The sequence below is a fragment of the Sorex araneus genome, chromosome X (assembly GCF_027595985.1).
Source record: "Sorex araneus isolate mSorAra2 chromosome X, mSorAra2.pri, whole genome shotgun sequence".
Classification (NCBI taxonomy): Eukaryota; Metazoa; Chordata; class Mammalia; order Eulipotyphla; family Soricidae; genus Sorex; species Sorex araneus.
Genome location: NC_073313.1, coordinates 14,466,982 through 14,489,790, shown reverse-complemented (window position 1 = coordinate 14,489,790; position 22,809 = coordinate 14,466,982). Strand labels below are relative to the sequence as shown.

Sequence of the window (22,809 nt, the reverse complement as noted above, 5' to 3'; positions counted from 1 at the left end):
GGAAATTGAGATTTACAGTATATTTTATGAGTTCATGCATCTAATTCTGAGAACAGACATTTAACTTCAAAGGTAAAACCTTTGTCTAGTATGGTACAGAAGTTGCAAGAGTAGCATTCAAAGTCATAAGATTCAGAGTTAGGACTCTAAACTAGAGAAAACTGGAAACTGTGAGATGAGATATCTCTTAGTATTGAAATATGCATTGCAAAATCAAAGCAGTTACTCTATTAGGATCAAGCTATATGAAAATTAAAACAGGTAGTTCTCCATTCTTCTGAAAAATGGTGGTCGTTTATCATGTTCACAAATGTAGGGAAGAGAGACTGGTTTGGGTTGTGGCAAATGTGATTTAAGTTATCTAAGGAAGAAACTTTTTTGCCTCTTTGTGTCTGTCTTTCTTTTTTGTTTTTGGGCCATGCCTTGCTGTGTTCAGTGCTTAGTTGTGGCCCTACACTCAGGGATTAGTCTTGGTGGGCTCATGGGACCACATGGGGTATTGGGATTTTAACCTCAGTTAGCCATGTGCAAGGCAAGTGCCTTACCTGCTCTATTAGCTCTCCAGCCCCAATATAAGAAAGAGTTTCTGCACAGTGTTAGGGTAACATTATTATTATCGGCTGTGAAGAGAGAATATAAAAACTCTTTCTCTGATTTTGAAAATGAGTTCTCAACAGGTTGCCTGATGGTAAGGAGCTGCCTCACAGTCTTTAATGGATCTCTTTGGTCCTCTGATCCCCAGAGAGTAAAAATTTTCAGAGAGTAGACATGCTGTATAACATATGCCATATAAAGCTATCAAATACATTTTTGTTGTAAAGTCAGTTGTACTTTGTCATACTTTGAATTTAAAGTCTTTTCAGACATTTTCAGAGTTTGAAGATGCTTGATGTTCCAATCCTAAAGCTTAACTTCTCCCCCCAACAACCCTTTATAAAAATGAGTCCCAGTAAAATTTGTTCTGAAATAATGTCTTTTTGAATTGCATTTGTTTGCATCTTTGTACTTGTGTTGGTGCTACTGAAGGTTTAATGTTAGATGGAACCTTTCCAAGCACTGAAATAGGAGTCAAGAACTTTTATTTTTGTCCTAGCCTTTTATTACATGAGCTCCATTATTTTAGCTCATCTAGCTTCTGGAAGAAATAATTTCCACCTTGGTAAAACAAGGGTTTCGAGAAAATATTTTACAAGGTAATTACTTTAAATTTTATTTTATTTTTTGCTTTTTGGGTCACACCCGGCAATGCACAGGGGTCACTCCTGGCTCTGCACTCAGGAATTATCCCTGACGGTACTCAGGGGACCATGTGGGATGCTGGGAATCGAACCTGGGTCGGCTGCGTGCAAGGTAAACGCCCTACCCGCTGTGCTCTCGCTCCAGCCCCAATTACTTTAAAATTTTTTAAAAAGCCTATACTCCTAGAAAAGCCAGGCATAGAATTCATTGGGAAGCAAAAGAAGAAAACAGACACCAAGACGTAGTGTACATAGGAAGCAAGCTGCTTCTCTTCTAAAAATGCTTTCTCCTTTTCCTTCCTTTCATCTTACAATGTGATGTGCAATTCCCTGACTTCTGCAGTTTGTCACGCCCACCCCAACAAATACTGTTTGAACAGTAAGATGTACAACACTCAAGGTTTATCTCACTATCAAACTCTTGAGTCAGGCCTTTTCAGTGACAGGAATTTAGAATTGGACTCATTTTAGAGGATATATAGAGCACGGCACAAGATGTGTGTCCTTGCTTTTACCTTGGGGGGTGATGATCAATACTTAATGTGGTGGGTTAATAACAACTTTCTGAGCAAAGTGTAAGATAAAATTTACTAGAGGACTGAATGTTAAACAAAAGAGAAGTGGACAAAAATGGATTTGATACTTTATTATCATCAAAGTCTGTGTCCTGCATCATGGATCCAGATTATCTAATACTGAACTACTGACAGTATAGGGGGTAGGACATTTGCATTGCATGTGGCTGACCAGGGACAGCTCAGATGGCCCCCTGATTCCTTCCAGGAGGGATCCCTGAGTGCAGAGTCAGGAGTAAGTTCTGAGCACCGTCAGGTATTTTCCCCAACTCCCGACCCAAAAAGATTTGTTTGAATTTTACTAAAGTAGGCAGTTAGACAGGGAAGGACCCCTGACAATGGATTTCCTAGGAAGTAATAAAACCAACAGGGCCGACCGCAAACACCGTAACCAAAGCCTGATAAGACCCTCACCTGGCACCAGCCACAGACCAGAGAAAGCTTAGGCCCCCCCCTTTGAGAGAAACTCCAGCAGGAACCAAAGGGCAGGAAAGGGATTTCAAAGAAGGCCATTGGCCACTCCCAAATCAACCCCCTTGGCGACCACCCTGGCAACAGACTCTTACCTAGGTAAAAAAGCCCCACGTAGGGCAGATTGGAAAAACCCTATAAAAGCCAACTTGAACAGAGGAAGCCTGGGCATAAGCTGCCTGGGCCCATTTGCTACTTGTGCCCACGTGGCCGAGCACATATATCACCCAAGCACATGTGTCAGCCGCATCTCCCCTCTTGAGGTGTGTGCTTTCATATCTAACACGGGGATATATGTAGGGGCTCTCTCCACCTTCGGAGAAGTAAACGTTCTCTCAGGTGCATTACTCTCATTCTTTCCCTCCTTCCCTGTCCTAAACTTCCAAACAAACTCTTTTTTTTTTCTTAACTTCACTGCTTGTCTACTCCTGAAATCTCTTTCTGCAAGGAAGACAAGAACCTCTAAACCCTGAGTAAGGCCTAGACCTGACTCCGTGCAGGGGCTTACTGCAGACTTTATCATTCCTGGCCTTCCCAGCAGGTCCCAGGGGGCAGAGGTGGATCGGGAGACAGTGACGGTCTCTCTCCTCCTACCTCATATCAAATGCCCCCAGTGGGCCCCACCAACTTCATCCACAGTGTGTGAATCTGTGACACACGTGAAATTCTGGTCCAGTATTATCTCTTAATTATTTGGTGCTCATCTATTACTCCAGGCTTTGTGCTCAGGGATCACTCCTTGTGGTGCTTGGGGGACCGTGAATGGTTCTCGGGATCAAACCCAGGTGGGCTGCATGCAAGGCCTTACTTGATGTACTGTCTTTTCTGCTCTCACCTCCCTTTTCAGACTTTTGGGAAATATAAAACCTTGGAAAGTGTGATATTGCTTGTCATAAAATCAGTGGATTGCATAACTGTGTTTTGTTTGGTTTGGGGCTTTGGTTTCCATGCAGAGTTCATTCTACCTCTGAGCATACAAAGCTAAAGAATGCATGGAATTTTCCTGGATGGAATGCTATCATCACTTGCCTTCGGATTCAGGAAAATGCAAATACGAAACACCACCACAGACCATATTTTAAAAAATGTGGGCCACATGGTTAAGTATTTAAGTACTTAAATATGCGTTCTCCCTATTCTTCACAAATATCAAATCTATTGTCAGAAAGATATCAAATTCTTCATGTCAGCTCTTTATAGTTTGTATGAACATAGACCAGTGGTTCCCTTTTCCCCAGTGGTCTTTCCAGTATAAACCCGAGAGTAGAGGCAAGTTTCCTTCCAAATGATACTTCACTAGGGGCTTTCCAGGACCTTAAAACACCAGTAACTAGAGCCAGTTACGCTGGACCTATAGCTTGGCCAGCACTAATTCTTGCTCTTTTTTGGTAAGTTGAGTCCAGTAACTCCAACAAAAGTGTGGGTGTCCGTTCTCACATTCTAACATTTGAGTCACACAATTCATTTGCAAATGTATGGCCACTTTCCCCCTCGCTTTATTTCTAAGACTCATTTATCTTGTGTCAGCCTGCCTTGTTAGACGGGAGCCCTGCCAGGGCAGGGACCGCATCTTACTCAGCTCTGGATCTCCAGGCTCAGCATAGCATTTGGCTCATTGAAAACACTTCCAAGCATATAATTAGATTCTGCAGTTCAAATCTGCCAAGTATTGTCATTCCCTAAATTCCCAGTTCTCGTTCACCAAAGATCATTCCTCTGATTTCATAGGATACCCACAATGAAGAGGGGAAATCAAAACTAGCAAATACCACCCCAAGGTCCATGGGGTTAGTCATAGCAATTGATACCCTGTACTATTGTTTTTGGTAACTCTCCTTCCTGGAATCATGTTCTGTATATGTTCCATGTCATGAGGCCAATTCTGTCTCTTACACCGAACACGTCATCTCATGTGAAATAGTTTCCTTAAAATTTATAAAAATTAAAATTCGGGGCTGGAGCGATAGCACACAGGGTAGGGCGTTTGCCTTGCATGCGGCCGACCCGGGTTCGATCCCCGGCATCCCATATGGTCCCCCAAGCACTGCCAGGGGTAATTCCTGAGTGCAAAGCCAGGAGTAACCCCTGAGCATTGCTGGGTGTGACCCAAAAAGCAAAAAAAATTAAATTAAATTAATTTCCTTAAAAATAAATTAGGGGGAACTTCCTGTTTCTTTGTGGAAGCAGTAGCTACCATATTTTGCAAATGAGTACTCTCTTTTGTTTCACAAGATATTAGGACTGTTGGCCATCAGCAAGCTGTGAAACTGTAAGAGTTCAATATATAATACAGAGCTGTAGTCTCTCAAGTTATAAGATTGGAATTTGATGGTGGTAAGTGTACAAACTTATGCAAGTTACTTTAAAGAACACTAGCTTTCAATTTTTGGTAATAAGGTTGAGCAGAAAAGAGGAATTATTTTATGGATATTTATGATGTCAATATTTCTTCAATGTATTAGCTATTGCGTATACGGTACCTTGTCTTGGCCCATTGGGCAGGTTTACAAAGGATGCTATCTTGGCTTCAAGGAGCTCACTGTTTAGAAATAATGTTAACTTTAAAATAACAATATTTATTTTATTGAGCAAATAGTTTGTGGTAGGTAGTGAGATAAGTATTACTAGATATACTATATCAGGGGTTAGAAAATTATGACCGTAGGCCCAACTCTAGTCCACTATTAGTTCTTGTGAAATTTTATTGAAATACAATCATGTCCATTGTGTATTGCCTATGATTTCTTTTTTGCTACAATGATTATAATGACAGAGTTGATTAATTAACATGAGACTGTCTGACCTACAAAGCTAAAATATGGTCTAACACTTTAGATAAAATATTTTCTGTCATTTCCTCTATATCTTTCAGTTTTACAGCAATACTCATAGATAAACATGGTTTTCCTCACTTTACACTTAAGGTAACTGGAGATTTTATTATATAACTTTATAGATGGCAAAGTTTGGATTTTTCTCAATTTGTCTAATTAATAAAAAATCCATGCTTCTATGTACATAAATAGTCACAATACAATGTAGAAAGAAATAACAGTCTTTACAGTTTCGCAGAACTGTTCTTAGGGTTCGGAAGACTTTGTTTTGAATTTGGGTTAATATAGATTCTGCTAAAGAGCATATTTGAACACACACAAAAATGAACCGTAGGATTTGTCTCTCGCAAGCTTGAGTCTAAGTAAATGTAAGAGATCAGGTTCCCACATTGTCTTCAGCCCAAAGTGTTGGTGATGACCATGCCAAACCATTCAGATTTTTGGGGGACGGGTGGGTGCAGGGGATGTGCTCTTAATGTTATACAAAGGTAAGATCATTAGAAATGAGAATTTGTGGCACGCCACAGCCATGCCACCAGATTCTGCACCAGGCTGTCTCACTCAGGACGCCCTACAGCAGGGGGCAGTGAAAGCCCTCCCGACCCCAAGGGACCCAGCTCCAGCAGCGGAAAATCTCCACAACCCAACCACTGCCATACTCACAGCTGCTTTTCACATGCTTGGGCCGAGCTTCATGCATGAGTGAACATATTCCTGGACTGCATGGCCACATTCGCAGCAGCATGACACATCATAAGACACTCCCTACTCATTCTCCAAGGGTACCACACCACATTTGATGCGGTTCAAATAGTAGGCAACCAATCGTAGGGGGGAATATATATGTATATTCATATATACATATTTTGAGATATATATGAAAGCTCACATCACTCAACCTTTATCCTAAAGAATGTCTCAATGGCCCCTGCCAAAATAGAACAATCTTCACACTGTTTCCTCTATGGATACTTTTTGGAGCATTTTCAGCATTTTATCATAACAAACTACAAAATATATTATTTTGGTTGTGCTTTGAGACAGGGCTTGGGGCTTGGGATGGAAACATCCCAAATATTGTGATGGGAAGGTGTAATGGTAGTGGGATTGGTGTTTGGATATTAAATGTAATCAAATATTGTGAACTACCTTATAAAATAAAAAAATAAAAAGAAAAAGAAATGGGAATCTGTGCATTTTACTTAATGGTAATTGAAATAAACGACTCGAATTTTCTTTACTGAGCAATCAAAACCCTATTTGTGCACATAGTTACCATCATTTTCCCACCATTTTTCAAAACTTATATGTTTTGTGCATAATCAACTTCTGAGACCATTGGGGCCTCTGGAACTCTCACGGAAAGATAAAGAGACTACAGAAATAAAATATACATGTGCATCTTGTCCTGCTGGATTAGGCAGACTTAGGTCAGGAGAAAAATGTTAAATAGGTTCAATTAAAGGAAGCTTACCTGATACTGTAGAGCACTTTGCCATTCTTTGAAATTCTAAGCAGCTTGTTGTCAGTCGTGACATCGTGGAAGTTGGCACCCTTTTCATTGGCAAAGAATAAATCTGGTTTCCAAATGGAGTCCAGCATGGATGGGTCCAAGTCCAGGGAATCATCAGGATACTCGCTATATGCCAGCCGAGAATCGTTCCACTGCTGTCTCAGAAAAATGTTCACTCGGTAGTCCTATAGAAATGCCATACATAAGAGTTGCTTAGAGTCCACTCTAACACAAGATGTCCATCTGCGTTTTCTGTTTTCCCCTGATTTGGTACAATGTTGGTTGGTGTCTTAGTAAACCAGAATGTGTCTAACTTAGTAAAAACAAATCACTCAAATTTTATTAGATGTGGGAACAGAGTTGGGAAATGAAGGAAAAATCTTCTAAACCAGAACACTAATGGAACAAAGAGATTGACATGGTTGAATTATTATGTTTAAATTATTCATTTGGAGAGAAAATAATACTAATTCAAACTGATTTTGCTTTTGAAAAAGTTAACTATGAACACAGAAGTTGATTTATATTGGCAGGTTGTCAAATAAGACTGATCTGTTTTCCAAATCAGATGCTTTGGATAGATGGAAACCCACTCTGTAATTTTGGGAGTAGAAATTGTATGATAAACCTCTTGATATTATGGGGCAACATTTTCAAAACTTGGCAACATAAATACTACTGATGAAATTAAGTATGTTCAAAAACATACTTTAGAAATTATTAAATGTTTTCTTATTTCTCTGAGTGGGATACATATGCTATAATCACCTTATGCTTCACCAGGCAAGCATCTTTTATGTTTTCCTAATCAGATCACCTCTGACAAAAGTGTTTCTCCCTGTGGGAGCCTCAAGTAAACCCCTGACACTCTTACTTTTTTTCTGGGAATTTCCTTTTGTGCTGCAACTACACCCCTTCAAATTTCTACTTAAAGAATTTTAGGTTTAGAGAAATGCTTCCTGCATTTCATAATCTGAACCACATCACATGAGGCTTCAAAAGTATTTATTCCTTAGTCTTGCAAGTATGTTGCAGAAATAATACTTGTCTTTCTTATAGCTTGAGTTCATTTACCACGATATATACTAATTCCTTTTTGCTCTCTTGACCTTTTCTCACCAACATTTGTTTCATCTCCACATCTTTGGTACCTGGATTTCGGATCATTGTTTAGTTGGTCCTGAAAGTGACAACTTGCTGATCTGAGAACTTTCCAGTTTCAGTCCCCAGAGTCCCACATTGAGGGAATACACTCAATCCTAGGCAAAACTGGGGTGGTTGGTTACACTACACAGACATTGGAGACAATCTTGGGATGGTTGGTTGTGGTTTATTTCTTTGGAACATAAAAATAAGTGGTAAAGGCTGTATTTATGGAAAAGAGTTCCTTCCATTTACTAAACTATCCAAATGCCTTTGACTTAATTTACAAAACATCATCCTGATAGTCAGGCTGAGTATTTTGGATGTGTCAGGTAAAGTCTAAAGAAGGATAATAAAGATATTAACTATCAAAATTAGACATAAAATCCAGCTCATTTGGAAAGTCTGAAGTATGTCTTTAAGATGTGCATTTTATTTTATTGTGCAACATAGGTACTTTCTGACTTGGAAATTCTTCTCAGTTGGGGTTTATTTGGGATTATACCAGGTTTGTGCAGCCTATTTTCTGTGTTAGGAGGATGCTGTTTGGGGCCCTCTAGGCTTCCATCCCATCCTATTTGTTCACTGGCTCCTCTTGCAAGCCAATTAGTAGAATGGCAGAACCTCAAAATTTTTCTCATATTGTATTTTTGGAATTGTCCAAAGGACTAGAGTGTTGTAACTGAAAGTTGGTGAGTAGTTTAATGTTTCATTAACAACAGGAGCTTCTGAAAGCTCTAGAGTTTTGTGTGAGTCAAAGAGTGAGGCTGTGTGATCTGTAACAAATTTAAATGGGGCTGTTGAAAGTATAATAATTCAAATTTACATATAGAAGATACATCAACCGCAAGATTTCCTTCAGTTTTCCTGATGGGAAAAATGCTGTTTCTTTAGTGTTTGACGTTTACCCCTTTTACTTCCTGAGAGCCATTTATCCTTGACCTAAAAGAGTATGCTTCAATAGTAAGTCAAAAAGAAAAGGATCTGTCCCTTGGCCCTTCCTGGAGGTAGAGAACTCGAAGTAGGGGAATTAATGACAGCTGCAGGTAACAGGTATCTTGGGTGAGGATCCTAGAGAAGTAGTCATCAAATGGGAAGAAACCATGAGAAAAGGAAGAATCAGCAAAGTCCCCAGGACTTGCACGTTGTTGCAAGCCTCCGTTGCGTCTGGCAATCACTTAAGGATGCATATTGAGGGATTCTACAGAATGTTTCGTTTGTGACACTTAATTGGAAAACATTCACAGTTTAAAACTTCTTAGTATAAATTTTACAGCTAATGTATGTATTTTTGTTAAAGTTTCTCCCATGGGTATTCTTCAGTGTTTTCTGATTTTTTTATTTTGAGTTATGCATGTGTATATAGAAATAGATTTTCCCAGTATTAGAAATTAACCCCTGCCCCACAAAATCAGTTATATCACAATAGAACTATTAGATCAGTGATTTTCAACTTTTTCCCTAATATAACCCCCTTCCAATCTTGTTTCTTTCTTTCTGTGCCCCCACCATATTCTACTCATTGGCTCCCTAGTCTTATGCCATGGCCACACATTTTAATTTTTCACCTGTGACCCCCATTGGGATATCCTGAGGGCTCCCAGGGCCCATTTGGACCCTAGCTGGGAAATGCTGCATTAAATATATAACAGTTAATACTCCCCTTTGGAAGTGCAGTTAAATGAAAAATTTAGAGGAGAAATATATTTTATGCCATGATGACACAGATTGTATGGAACAGAATATTAACTGGATCATTTGTATTTGTTTTTAAAATGTATAGGAATAAAAAAGTACATTTTTATGATCGATACTATAATAAATTAAATACTGACTTTTCAAAGATCAAAGAATAGAAAAGAAAATCCAAGGATGTAAGGAAGTAAATAAAAGATTTTCTCATGTTATACCTCTTTAATTTTTTTTAGTTGACTATTGTTTTTAGTGTGTGGTAAAGATTTGATGCACATCATTTATCTGTGTATCATTTCTGTTTACTTACAGATGACATATTTTTCTCTTATATTTTGAACCACAGGGGATAGTTACATTATTCTGTGATCTTTTTTTTAAATTTGCTTCTAGGTTTAATGAAATATTTAAAGGGAAGTAAATATTAAGAGACATGGTCACAAAAAAACCTGAATTTTCTTTTGCATTGCCTTCTTTCTCTAGAAACAGATTCTACCTTGAATAAATTACCTATAATAACATTTGTTTCCCTATGTTTCCCTAATTATCTGGGTATCAGATTAGGTAATGAAAACAAAGTATAGGTGTGTGTGAATACACATGAATATGTGTCCTTTATTTTTCTAAGAGCAGTGGCAAGTTATCTAATTATATTCTTGATGCAAAAAATCTAGGCACCTGCAGTCCATATACTATTATTTCATATCAAATTTCAAATTTCTAAAGTCTCACATTTTTTGTATTTTGTAATGCTGTTGCTCATGCCAGAGAGATTATTTCCTTAAATTAAATTATTTTTACACTATTCTGTTTAGTCTAGCATTTGTACATAGATATTACCACTCTGTCTCATACTTCTATTAAACCTTACTACTTATCTCTTACTGTTTTTAGGGCTATATATTTTAAATCCAATTATGTTATAAAATTGTCAAAGACTAGGATATGATTGGATGACTTCCCACAGTGCCTATGTGGCACTTAGGTTTTAACCTCTAGCTACACTGTATAAAGCTTTCATTATTTTAGCCTATGATAGCTTTGATAAAGGACATTAGCCTTGGATTTGAAATCATAGAGGGCAGTTGCTTTATGATAATTTCAGATGCTAACACTACATTCTCAAATTCGAGACCAAGATCACAAAATGCCAGACTTGTGTTAGATGCTCGGTTCTTTCTTGAGAAGTCAGAAGTCAGCAGTGTAGCTCCCTGCCATCCTCGTTAGGTTAGAATCTCCCTATAAATGACTTATGTTTCCTAGCATGAAAAGGAGCCACAGTGGTGTTTCAGCAGTTATGGCACAGGATGTGTCCTCATACAGAGCTATCTACCTTTGATCTGATGCCTCAGAAATGTGATTTCACATGGGACATAAAACAACTTCTCACCTAGCAGCAGTAACAAACAGAGTATGTAGGATTTATCTTTTAGGGGCATGGTTTGGGAGAGCCAGATCATGTTCTGTAGATGCTGAAAAGACAACTGTTGCAAGTTCTTGCTCCTTCTCCCCAAGTCTGTTCAATAAAGAGGGTGTCGGCATCTGCTGCTGTAGTGCTGGGAGTATTCCAGCACCCGCAGGTCTAAATCACAAATGACCATCCTTGGGGAAAGCTGCATACAAATATTCTTCATCTTTGTTGACATTATTAATATTTCCAAACAACTGCTTTATATTTGGAAAGGGGGTAGCAAATATGCTCCCAGTTCTGAAAATTGACTTGCTATCAGTAGCTAATGATGGGGGGTGGGGACGGGGGGAAGAAAAACAAATTGGTAAACTGACATTCTGAAAGCAAAATATGGTCTATTTAATCTTATATCCTTACTAGTTCTTCGACAGCCATAAAAAATTGTTGCACTGAGTATTTTTAAAACAGGTCAACACACACCGAGTAGCATCAGATCACTGTGTCTCTTCATGAACAAAAGTATGTGTTTTGGTATAATGTGTATCATCATGACATAAAACATTTCTTAGAATAATAAAAATATCATGTCCTATGAGCACACATCTTCAACAATAATATCTCAAAAGAGTAAGAAGCAGTATTGGGCTCTTAGTGAGTTTCTTCTTTGTGTGCAGGCAATACCATCAATAATTTTGTGTCATTTCATCAACTCTAAGAGGGGCAAACTTGATAGTACCCAAAGAAAGCCATGTTGACATTCTTTTTTTTTCTTTTTGCGTCACACCCAGCGATGCTCAGGGATTACTCCTGGCTTTGCACTCAGGAATTACTCCTGGCGGTGCTTGGGGGACCATATGGGATGCCGGGGATCGAACCCGGGTCGGCTGCGTGCAAGGCAAATGCCCTACCCGCTGTGCTATCGCTCCGGCCCCATGTTGGCATTCTTAAAACAGATAATCATGACTTCATATTTAGAGCAAACATCTTAAATTAAATCCTTCAATGATACAGTTGTAGCCATGGGGGCAGAAGAGAATAATTGACATATTTAGAAATAAATTTCTGAGGTAATGGAACAATTGATTCCAGAAAACATAGGGAAAGCAATACAATTACCTCCCCCAAAGAGCATTAATCAACATCCCCAACAATCACACATAGTAACCGTGCTTAAAAGCACGAGGTCTGATGTTTTTACTCCAAATAAATATAGTTCAGGGGAGAATCTGCTTCTGTTTAACATTTGTGACACTTTTCTGAGTCAAATTTTTGATGGTCAAAATTCTACCATCACAGGGTGATGGAATTAGGTAAAGGAAGTTGGGACTGTGTATGCATCAGGTGGATTCCCATTCAGGCCCCAGAGATCTGGTAATATAAGATACCTTCATAGTGAAGCAATTATCATTTCTATGAGTGCCCAAATAACTATAACTTTAGTATTGATACATTTAGATCTGGACTTGGCAACTTTGGGCATATAGGCCAAGTTTGGTCGCAGTCTATTTTTGAGGCTAAAGTTTATTGAAGCCACACTCATTGCCTTACTATTGTTGATAACCGTTTTCATGCCCAAAGAGCAGAATAAGTAGACAGAGATGACTTGGGCCCCAAAATCTTAATTATTAGCTGTCTGACTTTTTATAGAAAAATGTTGTCAATCTCTACTTTAGAGAACATGAGGACTTATTATTTGATTTAAAAATGGCAGAGTTTCTAAAGTATTTTTTCTCTTTACAACAAAGCCAAAATGGAAGAAAACTATAGTTTTTAAATGCTACATTGTCATTATATTAAAGTTGAAAAATAAAGAACCTCAATATGCATCACCCTTCAAACCATGCGATTCACTGTTTCATACAGCAGAATAGACAAGCTCTCGATACTATGCTTGAGCAATGATTTTCAAATTTTCTAATAGGAAATAGGACAAAGGACCATATCATAAGTGGTCAGGAAGCATCTGAGCAGCCCATTTATTAAACATCTTTAATAGCAATTAAAGAGATAGGAAAAGAAGGCTAGCTGTAGCTTCAGTTTTCCATCTCCTTAAATGTTTAGCTTTTACTTGGATTAATGAACGTTGAGAAGGTGCATATTTACATTTTTGATTGAGGAAACTTAATCAAAGCAACTTAGGAGTCTAATTAATGCAATCAGCATTAGGTCGTGCAAATATTGTCATTGAATGCCATCGTGTAAAGGTGGTGACGGTGCTCTGGGCTGCTGGAAAATTTGCCCTCTGTTATCAAGATTGAAGAGAAGAGACACACACTGAATGCCAAGCCAAGCCTTGCATTATTCTTTCCATGTTCAACTTTTCTCCTGTGGCTTTTAATATTGCTATTAAATTGTCTTATTTGGACAAAACTGTCAATGTACTATATTCTGTCAAAGCTGTATAAGAATATTTAAATGGGCAGTAGTGTTTCATTGTGTCTAATTTTGCCAGGAAAAGGATATACTAGAAAGTAAATTATTCTAGCATCAGGGGCACCAAAAATCAGTAATTTTTTAAACATAATCATAATAGCCTAAAAGAGAAAATTCACCAAAAGGTGAAGACTTTTCATTTTACTTCCAATAATTTGCTCATTGTTTTACTTCATGAACGTGTCTAGGATGTTGGCCATTATGAAACTTACTTTTCTACTTTATTTTTTTTCTTATTCAGTAATATAATGGTATACTTTACATCATCAGGCAAATTAAACTGCCAGTTGACTTAGGACTTAAGGTGTATGGAGACAAGAAAAAGATTTAATTCAAGAAACAATTTCCACACTATAGACTAGCATTGGACTGGAGCGATAGCACAGTGGATAGGGCGTTTGCCTTGCCCATGGCCGATCCACATTCGATTGCTCCATCCCTCTCCGAGAGCCCGGCAAGCTACTGAGAGTATCCCTCCCGCATGGCAGAGCCTGGAAAGCTACCCATGGCGTATTCAATATGCCAAAAACAGTAACAATATAGACTACATTGTAGCCTCACAATGTAGACGTTATAGGTGCCCGCTCTAGCAAATCGATGAACAACAGGACGACAGTGCTACAGTGACAGTGCATAGACTAGCATCGTGTGAGGTAAGTACTGATTTAATAGGGTACATCACTGACAGTAACATGGCCTTGGCACTCATAAAGGATTTGGGTGTCTTGTATAATATTTAAAATGGTTTTCACATACAGAGAACTGTATATTTGCATGCCCTACAATGCGTTTTTAATTAGTTTTAAGTTAACTTTTTTTTCAGAGAAACCCTTCATTGATGTAATTGTTATGAACTTGGGACTGTTTTCTATTGCTAGTAAGATGGTGTGTGTGTGGGGGGGGAGGTTGTAAAGTCAGCCCTGTGGCATGTAATTAAATGTAGTATCACAGAGAGATGTTAAAACTTGTTATATGAAAAAATATTGGTATAAAATAACCCCCGAACTGTAAATTTAGTAGTTATCAAATATTTGAGGTGCAAATATTGAAATATATTTAACTACGTGTCATTCTTATTACTGATAATTCTTTCTAAAACTAACCAATCATCTAGTGTTTCCAGAATATCTCTGGACTGATGAATTAAAACTTATTACATCTTAAGTAGTGAACACTTAACTAATGACTTCTAAAATGGAGTGTAAATAATTGTTTTTTTAGAGGTTATTGAACTTGGAAATTGGCACTCAGGAAATGTCCTACAAATATCAACGGTATTTTCCAATCTCATATCCCATTCCTTTACACGATGGCTTCAATGCTCAGTCCCACTCACCATTGTAGTTTCTGCTATTGACCCAAAGCTGTTGATAAATATGTTGCAGGTAACATTTACAGGAGGTCCTGCAAGTTGAACAATAAATAGAAAATTTGACAGGTTGTGTTCACGGCATAATCAAGTCACGTTTTCTCTTGCCAACGGCATTGAAGCACTTACCATGGTGGTTTCTGTGACTGATCCAAAACTGTTGATAAAAATATTGCAAGTAACGTTTACTGGAGGACCTGCAGAATGTAATAAGAATATTGCAATAGGCATTGAAGCAAAAAAAAAAAAACCAAAAAGCTCCATTAATATTTGTGCAAATGACTAGAGATGTAAACAAAATTAAAAATGATGGTGAAGTTGCAAAGAAATTTTACTCAGAGATTCATAATGTATTTCAAATGATGAGAGTTTAGCAATGACAACTTACCTGTAAGAAATTTGGATTTGGAAAATATAAGCTGAAAACTCTTAAATTGAACTCATTGTCAATAGTTACTATCAGAATAGCCTTGTGAGGCTTTAGGCTTGTCGACATTATAGGTTTAAAAATGTGGGTACTCTGAGGTTAAGTGAAGCTGCATTTTGAATTGTGGATGGATCCAGAATATTCACTTCCTTTTGCATAGCAATCTGTAACAGTGAGTCCAATTTGATTTTCTGGATACCTCTGAACTTATCCAATTTATTATTCACCCTATTGTTTTCATTTTTTTACCCATATCCCAGTGGTGCTCAGGGATCATTCCTGGCGGCCTTGGGGGACCATATGGGGTGCCAGAGATTGAACCCGAATCGGCCACATGCAGGGCAAATACCTCAGCCACTCTATTATCTCTCCAGTCCCACCAATTCTTTCTTCATATCCTCTGATCCCCAGTGCAATTTGATGTATAGAAATACAAAAACAAAATACTTGTAATAAATAAACACAGAAATGTCACTTAATGTTCATAGTGTTGACTCAGTAAATATGATGTTAGGTAAAGGGTTACTATTACTAATTCTATATGTGCTCATAGAGAACCTTTTCCCTCTCTGAAGACCCAGGGCTCTCTTTCATCCTTGCTGTTTGTCTTTGATCCAAGCACTCACACTGCCAAATTCTTTTTACTTCCTAGATCACGTATGTTCAGGAAGGCATGCCTGTACACTCATGTATCCTTAAATAATGGATACATGACAGTCAGCTGAGTTCTGGCTTCATACGTTACTAAGGAATATATTTATTGCCTTCATATGGAGGTTGTCCCTAATGATTTCTGTGTTAAGAACATGCTGCCATAAACCGTTTATCCACTCATTGCTTTCCTCTGTAGGAATTTGTCTCTCTTTAGCTCAGAATCCCAGGGTAAGCTCCACCCCCACTGGCTGTGTACCCAACAAGCCTGTAGGATCTGAATGAAGAGGAGTTTGGCTTGAGGCCTTCCTGAAATTCTAGTAGTAAAACACAGCTGTGACCACAATTGCACACAGCATTTTAAAATTCTACAACTGCATGTTGGAGACATTAAACGAAGAAAGGAGATTTGTGCTAACCAGCTCAATTTAAGTCTGGAGGCTTTTAGTAAAAGACAGCAAGAAGTGTTGGTAGAGGGATATGTTAAGCTGCATTTCTTAAATTAACTAGCTTTTCTGTTTTAAATAACAAGCTTATTGTGTTTATTTAATTTTTTTTGCATGCATGAAATCAGCATGATTGTCCTTGTCTAGTGTTCTGCCAATCCTATTGAGGATGACTCGAGTGAATAACTTGTAGACGAGGACAACAGGCAGATCGGGCAATAGTTGCTGATTTCTTGGATGTCTCCCTTCTTATACAACAGAACCGTCCTGCCGGTTTTCCATTGGGATGGAACCTTGCATTCAGACAGGTAGTGTGTGAAGGGCCGAGCCAGGGTATTGATGAGTACTGGCAGCAGATTCTTCAGGTGTTCGGGTCTAACCTTGTCTGGACCAGGTGCTGTACGCTTCTTTACGATGAAATGGTGTGTCAGATTTCGGGAGGGAGAATGCTGGGAATGACATATCCATGCTGTGGAATTTGGTATGTGGCCAGGTGGATGTGGCCACTTGTTTCACTCAAGTTTCACTCAAGTGAGTGGTCACTCATTCCACTCACTTTTCACTCATGTGAGAGAAGGAGTCCAGAGTTCTGACCTCCATCAACGATCGAGGATCAGGGACGCTGCCTCGTTTGCCAAGGCGTCAAAAACCAGATGGGCCTGACATATAATGTGATTTGGAGACAACCTCTGGACTAGAGCCATTACCGACTCAATTCCACAGGATGTCAAAAGGTCAAAAGAATGCCTGGTTGCCTACCTACGAAATGGTCAGATTTCTTCATCAAGACCCTGAACAAATGGTTTGATGCTCATCATGTTCCTGGAGCGAGCACACGCCACTGGGCTACACTAGCACATGACAGGGATGAACAGAGACATTAATGGTGCCCGCTTGAGCAAATCGATAAGCAACTGGATGACAAGTGATGAAAGTGATACAAGTAATGAAATCGGAGGCACAACCATATTATCAAAACTTTTTTCAGCCTGTTTTTTAAATACTCCAAATATTTTAGTCTCTTTCCTTTATCTCTCAGCATCTGTTAATATGCTTTCTTCTCCATGATCACTTCCTTCACTGCTTGATTTTGTATTCTTTTTCTGGTTACTCAAAACAAAACAAAGATGAGTTTCTTGGATGTAAACTTCTATAGTAAATATATTTTTTGCTAGTCAGAAGTCAATTAAAAAAGAGACAAATTATACAAAGTTATGTAAGTTTGCTTTCTACCACTACCTTCAAATAAAAAAATTTTCATTTACATAGTTCAGTAAAGAATGGAAAACATTCATGATTTTTTATATGTAAGTTAGAAAATAAATAAGGGGAAGAGATAGGAAAAATAGAAATGGAATCTTAACAGGAAGAATATGAATAATTGAATGTACATTTTGTATCATGAATCATGTACTTGTCAGGCCTTCTTACATGTCTGGGAAGTCATGCCATCATGTATGTTTATCCTTTCCAGTAAATAGAAAGCTGAGCATATTACTGGAAAACAGAATTCTTCTGAGGCTGTCACATATTGATATAGTGTACTCAGCACATTAAAAAATTAACTAGTTTAGGGGCTGGAGCGATAGCACAGCGGGTAGGGCGTTTGCCTTGCACGCGGCCGACCCGGGTTCGATTCCCAGCATCCCATATGGTCCCCTGAGCACCGCCAGGGAGTGATTCCTGAGTGCAGAGCCAGGAGTAACCCCTGTGCACCGCCAGGTGTGACCCAAAAAGCAAAAAAAAAAAATTAACTAGTTTACTACTCACAAAAAGGGGGAACTTCTTGATACGCCAGTAAATGTTCTTTCTTATTTAAAATTTTTTTAACTTTTATTTTTTCCCTTTATTTATTTTTTAATAAGTGAGTCACTGTGAGGGTACAGTTACAAATTCACCTACCTTCGTGCTTGTGTTTCCCTCATACAATGTTGAGAACCCATCCCTCCACCAGTGTCCATTCTCCACCACCAATGAACCCAGTATCCCTCCTCCTCCAATCCCATCCCCCCCACCCCACCCTGCCTCTGTGGCAGGGTATTCCATTTTGTTCTCTCTCCTTTTGGGAATGTTCTTTCTTTTTACAATTTTTATAGGACGGTGGGGACCATAGTTGATGATGCTCAGGGCTTACTCTGGCTCTTCACTCAGGATTTACTCCTGTCAGTGTCCATTCTCCACCACCAATGAACCCAGTATCCCTCCCCTCCAATCCCGTCCCCCCACCCCACCCTGCCTCTGTGGCAGGGTATTCCATTTTATTCTCTCTCCTTTTGGGAATGTTCTTTCTTTTTAAAATTTTTATAGGACGGTGGGGACCATAGTTGATGATGCTCAGGGCTTACTCTGGCTCTTCACTCAGGATTTACTCCTGTCAGTGTTGGGGGACCATAGGGGATATGGGGATTGAACCTTAGTAGGCTGCATGCAAGGTAAATCCACCATAGTATCACTGGGCACTAACCAGTAAAGGTTTTCTAATGGGTATGGGGGCAGTAGAGAGTTAAGTAATACCACAATAATTAGAAAGGTTGAAATTCAAAGTCTTGTCATTCTGATAGCAAAAACCTAAATTTTAACTACTTTGCTGCACTGTATTCATTATCCTATCTCCATTTTGACCTACCAACCATGGTATTTTTCATTGATTTGCCAATTTTGGGGATAATCTGACCTCTTCAGTTATGTGACATTGTCTCAAGGTCCACTTATATTTGGATATAAAACCTGGGAAGAACAAAAAGTAAATATTTTTAGATACAGTATTAGTGTGCCCATAATAAGAACTGACAGATATTAAAATATGGAAGTATACCAATGAGTGCTTTCTTTTATCCTTCAGTAATTATATGCTGCAAGTCCCCCTTAATTGAGGGGGGGCATCCTGTGGTCAGGACTTTCTCTTGGTTCTGCATTCAGCGATCACTCCTGGTGGTCTCAGGGGATCATATGTGGTTCTGAGGATTGAACCCAGCTCAGTCAAATGCAAGGCAAGTGTTATACCTGCTGTACTATTGCTCTGCCCCCAGGCCCCCATTTTTATAAAGAAACTGAGACCAAAAGGTGGTTAATTTTCCAAGGTTACAGAGTTTGTAAGAGGTAATTTTGTCCTGTTTTAGAGACAATTTTCTTAACTATAAGACTAATATGCCTGAGATCAATAGAATTACCCTAGTCATAAAAACTACCTACATATGAGACTTGGTCTGTAAATACTTTTGGTTGAAAGATACAGTTGTTTAATTTTTTTCACTTTTAAGAACTATCCTAACAAGTGCCAATATTACTTTTCTTTGTTTGGGGGCCACACCTGGTGGTTTTCAGGGTTTACTCCTGGCTCTCTGCTCAGGGATCATTCTGGTGCTCAAGGGACCTTATGTGATGCCAAGGGTTGAACCCAAGTAAGCCATATGCAAGGCAAGCACTTCATTCATAATATCTGTCTATACTGTCCCTCTAGTCCTGTGGGTTTCTCTTCTCCTAATTTATTTGGGCAGTGTTACTTATAATTCTGTTGATAATAGTTTCAGACATACAATGTTCCAACTCCATATCCACTGCCAATATCAGCCCCTCCATCAATGTCTCAAGGATTACTACTCCCCTTCTACACTATTACTTGGCAGACTCATTTTTAAATTTAGTTTTTATGATATGTGCTTTAGTCCAGTATGTGCTTAGGTGTTTTATGGACACATTCTTAGATATGATCGCCAGTGAATTGGGCATGTGTTCTGTGAACTGGAAAAAGGATTAGTTAATGCTAATTAAACACATCTAATTGGCTTATCAGCATAGTGATGATATTCCAAAGTAATCTGGATGCCAATTTGACTGGAAGAAAGGATTATGTAAACATCTAATCATTGTTATCCCCTTCCATTTCAGTCCTTATCCCTTCTCTCCCATCTTCTTTTTCCTTCCTTCCTTGCCTTCCTTGCTTTCTATTTTTTTGCCTTATTCTTATACCTTATACTACTGGAACTGGGTGAAGGACCGGAAAGAACCATTAAAATCACGGGGAAACTTGGGAATGCAGAATCATAGACCTCCTGCTAGATGTATCTTCACATGTGCTGCAGACCTCTCTTCTTCCTTTTAAGACTAATATCACCTATACTTAGTTTCAGTCTCTCATGAGTGTTCTTTGAAATGTTGAGTAGTCCATTAACAAAACTTCTCTGGTAAAGAATGTTTGAAAACCATAATGCCCAAAAGTAGAGAAAGAGTATGGGGAAAATTGTCTGTCATAGAGGCAGGAGGAGGGATGGGGAGGGGGTGATACTGGGGACATTTGGTGGTGGAAAATGTGCACTGGTGAAGGGATGGGTGTTCGATCATTGTATGATAGACTCAAACATGAAAGCTTTGTAACTGTATATCACAGTGATTCAATAAAAAAAGAATGTTTGAAAGTCACTTGAATAAGGTTAGGCACATTTCTTTAATGTGGGTTTACTCAAAGATGTGCAACCATCCTTACGCTGTACTTCCCAAAATTTTCTATCAAATTTTCTTCAAATAGTAACAGTAAAAACTTAAACGTTAACTCCGCTCTTCTCTCATTTTAATCCCTGAGAGTTGCTTATATTGCTAAATATAAATTCTAATATGCAAATATGCTAATTACATGCAGTTTCCTTTGGACTATCATCACTATGCTGATAAAAACAATTAGATGTGTTTAACTAGTATTAACTAATCCTTTTTCAGTTCACAGAACACTGCCCAATTCACTGGTGATCATATCTAAGAATGTGTCCATAAAACACCTTAGCACATACTGGGCTAAAGCACGTTTAGAGAGTTAATTAGGGTGCATTCATCTGTTAATGGAAAGGGGATCTTACTGTGCACAGTATTTGAAGTAGTATCTCATTGCAGTTTAGATTTTTATTTCCCTAGTGAAATGAACAACATCTTTTAAAACCTTTATCAGACATATCATTTGTAAATGTCATCAGGTTTTCTAGGAACGCTTTATTACTTTTTCTTGATAATGTCCTTTGATGTGCAAAAATTTTTCATTTTGATAAATTCTAGTTTACCTGTCTTTTTTTCTTGTATTGCCCATGGTTTGGTATAAGAATTCAAAAATTAAGCTGCTGTGCCACAGAGATATATAGCAGATGAGGTACTTGCACACAGCTGACTGAGGTTTGATGCCTGGATTTTGTTTCAGACTGTTACATGAATGTAATTGTCACCACTAGCACCACCAAAGTCCCAATGCTATCCCATCGCCAAAAAATCCCCCCCTGCTCATTCCTCCTTTTCTCTCTAGTAAACACCAGGTGTCACAGAATCTATCCATGTAAGGTCTTTACTGAGGCAATTATGGCTAAATGAGTTCCTGAGAATAGGCCTTACTCTGATATGAATGGAGAAAAATAACAATAGGATGTATAAGGAGGAAAGACCGCATGAAGATGCAAGCTATGGCAAGAGGCCCTAGCCGAAAAGTAATGTGCTTATCTCTGCATATGATACCTCTAACCTCCAGAAATACAAAATTTAAATTCTGGTGTTTAAGTCACCCAGTCTATAACTTTTTGTTTGAAGCCAGCACAAGTGGCTTGCGTCAATTCTGTTGGTTGCCCACAGACAGCTTATAACCAAGGACAAACATTATCTGTGACTGTGGTTTACTCTGCTGGAATGGAGGACCAGTGGTCTGCACTAAGAATGCAGTCTGCCATTGATTCGTTCGAAAACTACTGGGAAGAAGGAAAATGGGGCAAGAGCAAGTCAGAACACCACCAAACTGTCCTATTCATTTGAGATTATCCTGTAGTCTTTCGGTGCTATAAACTTTGGACTGTTTTTTCAGATTCTGACAAAATTACTCCTGACAGTTTCTACTTGCTTTTTAGCATTTCCCTAGAGGAGTAAGAGCTTGAAATGCCCACTCTCGCATCTTGTTGAGTCAGCCTCTTCTTCCCCAACACTTGAATGCATTTCTGTAAATTGCAGTGCTCCAGAAGGAAGACATTGGGTTTGGTGCATCCCAAACTTATTTGGCTGTACAAGATTTGTTTTAATAGATATTTTTCGTGGAGTTCATTTGAGAAGCACAAGACTCCGAGCAAAGCATAATTTTGAAAATGCTGATCCATGCTAGGTTTTAATTCAGTTAACAAATTATTGTTGAACAATAAATATGTTGCATGATAATTATAGAACTGTAACGAGGACTAAAGGCAATCATAGAACTAATTAAAAATACTGTGCTCTATCCAAAGAGAAATATTTTATTGGGGGCAATAGGCATAGGTGCCTGGGGTAGAGAAGTAATGAAAGAGAGGTAAATAATCACTAAAGTTCTGTTTAATATTTCCCAGCATCTAAGATTAAATTTATGTAATGATCCTGTAGTCTAAAGATACGACTCAGTGATACAAGTGAAAAATTCTGTTTGCAATCAGGGTTGATAAATGTATTCATTCCTAAATGAGTTCTCTATTACTATTATTGTTATTATCAATTTTATCTGGGTACATGATTTGCTATGTAGTTTTGGCCAGTCAAAGTTCCATCTCAAATCCACTACCAGCGTCAGTGCTCTTGCATCCAACATTCTCTCCCTTGCCCCATCTCACATCCTTC

The 22,809-nt window shown here is 38.5% G+C and overlaps 1 protein-coding gene across 4 annotated transcripts in view; it reads right to left on the bottom strand.

Moving 5' to 3' along the window:
* GLRA2 (glycine receptor alpha 2) overlaps positions 1 to 22,809 on the bottom strand; it is a 212,640-nt gene that overhangs the window by 152,623 nt on the left and 37,208 nt on the right. For 2 of the 4 annotated variants that reach the window (XM_055121710.1, XM_055121711.1), the window contains exons 4-5: positions 14,809 to 14,876; positions 6,593 to 6,816 (exon numbers count right to left, since the gene is read on the bottom strand). In XM_055121710.1, coding sequence (XP_054977685.1) covers positions 6,593 to 6,816; positions 14,809 to 14,876 — 292 coding nt within the window. Of the gene's footprint in view, positions 1 to 6,592; positions 6,817 to 14,646; positions 14,715 to 14,808; positions 14,877 to 22,809 lie in introns of all 4 variants that reach the window. The other 2 variants (XM_055121712.1, XM_004612196.2) reach the window with 2 other exon arrangements.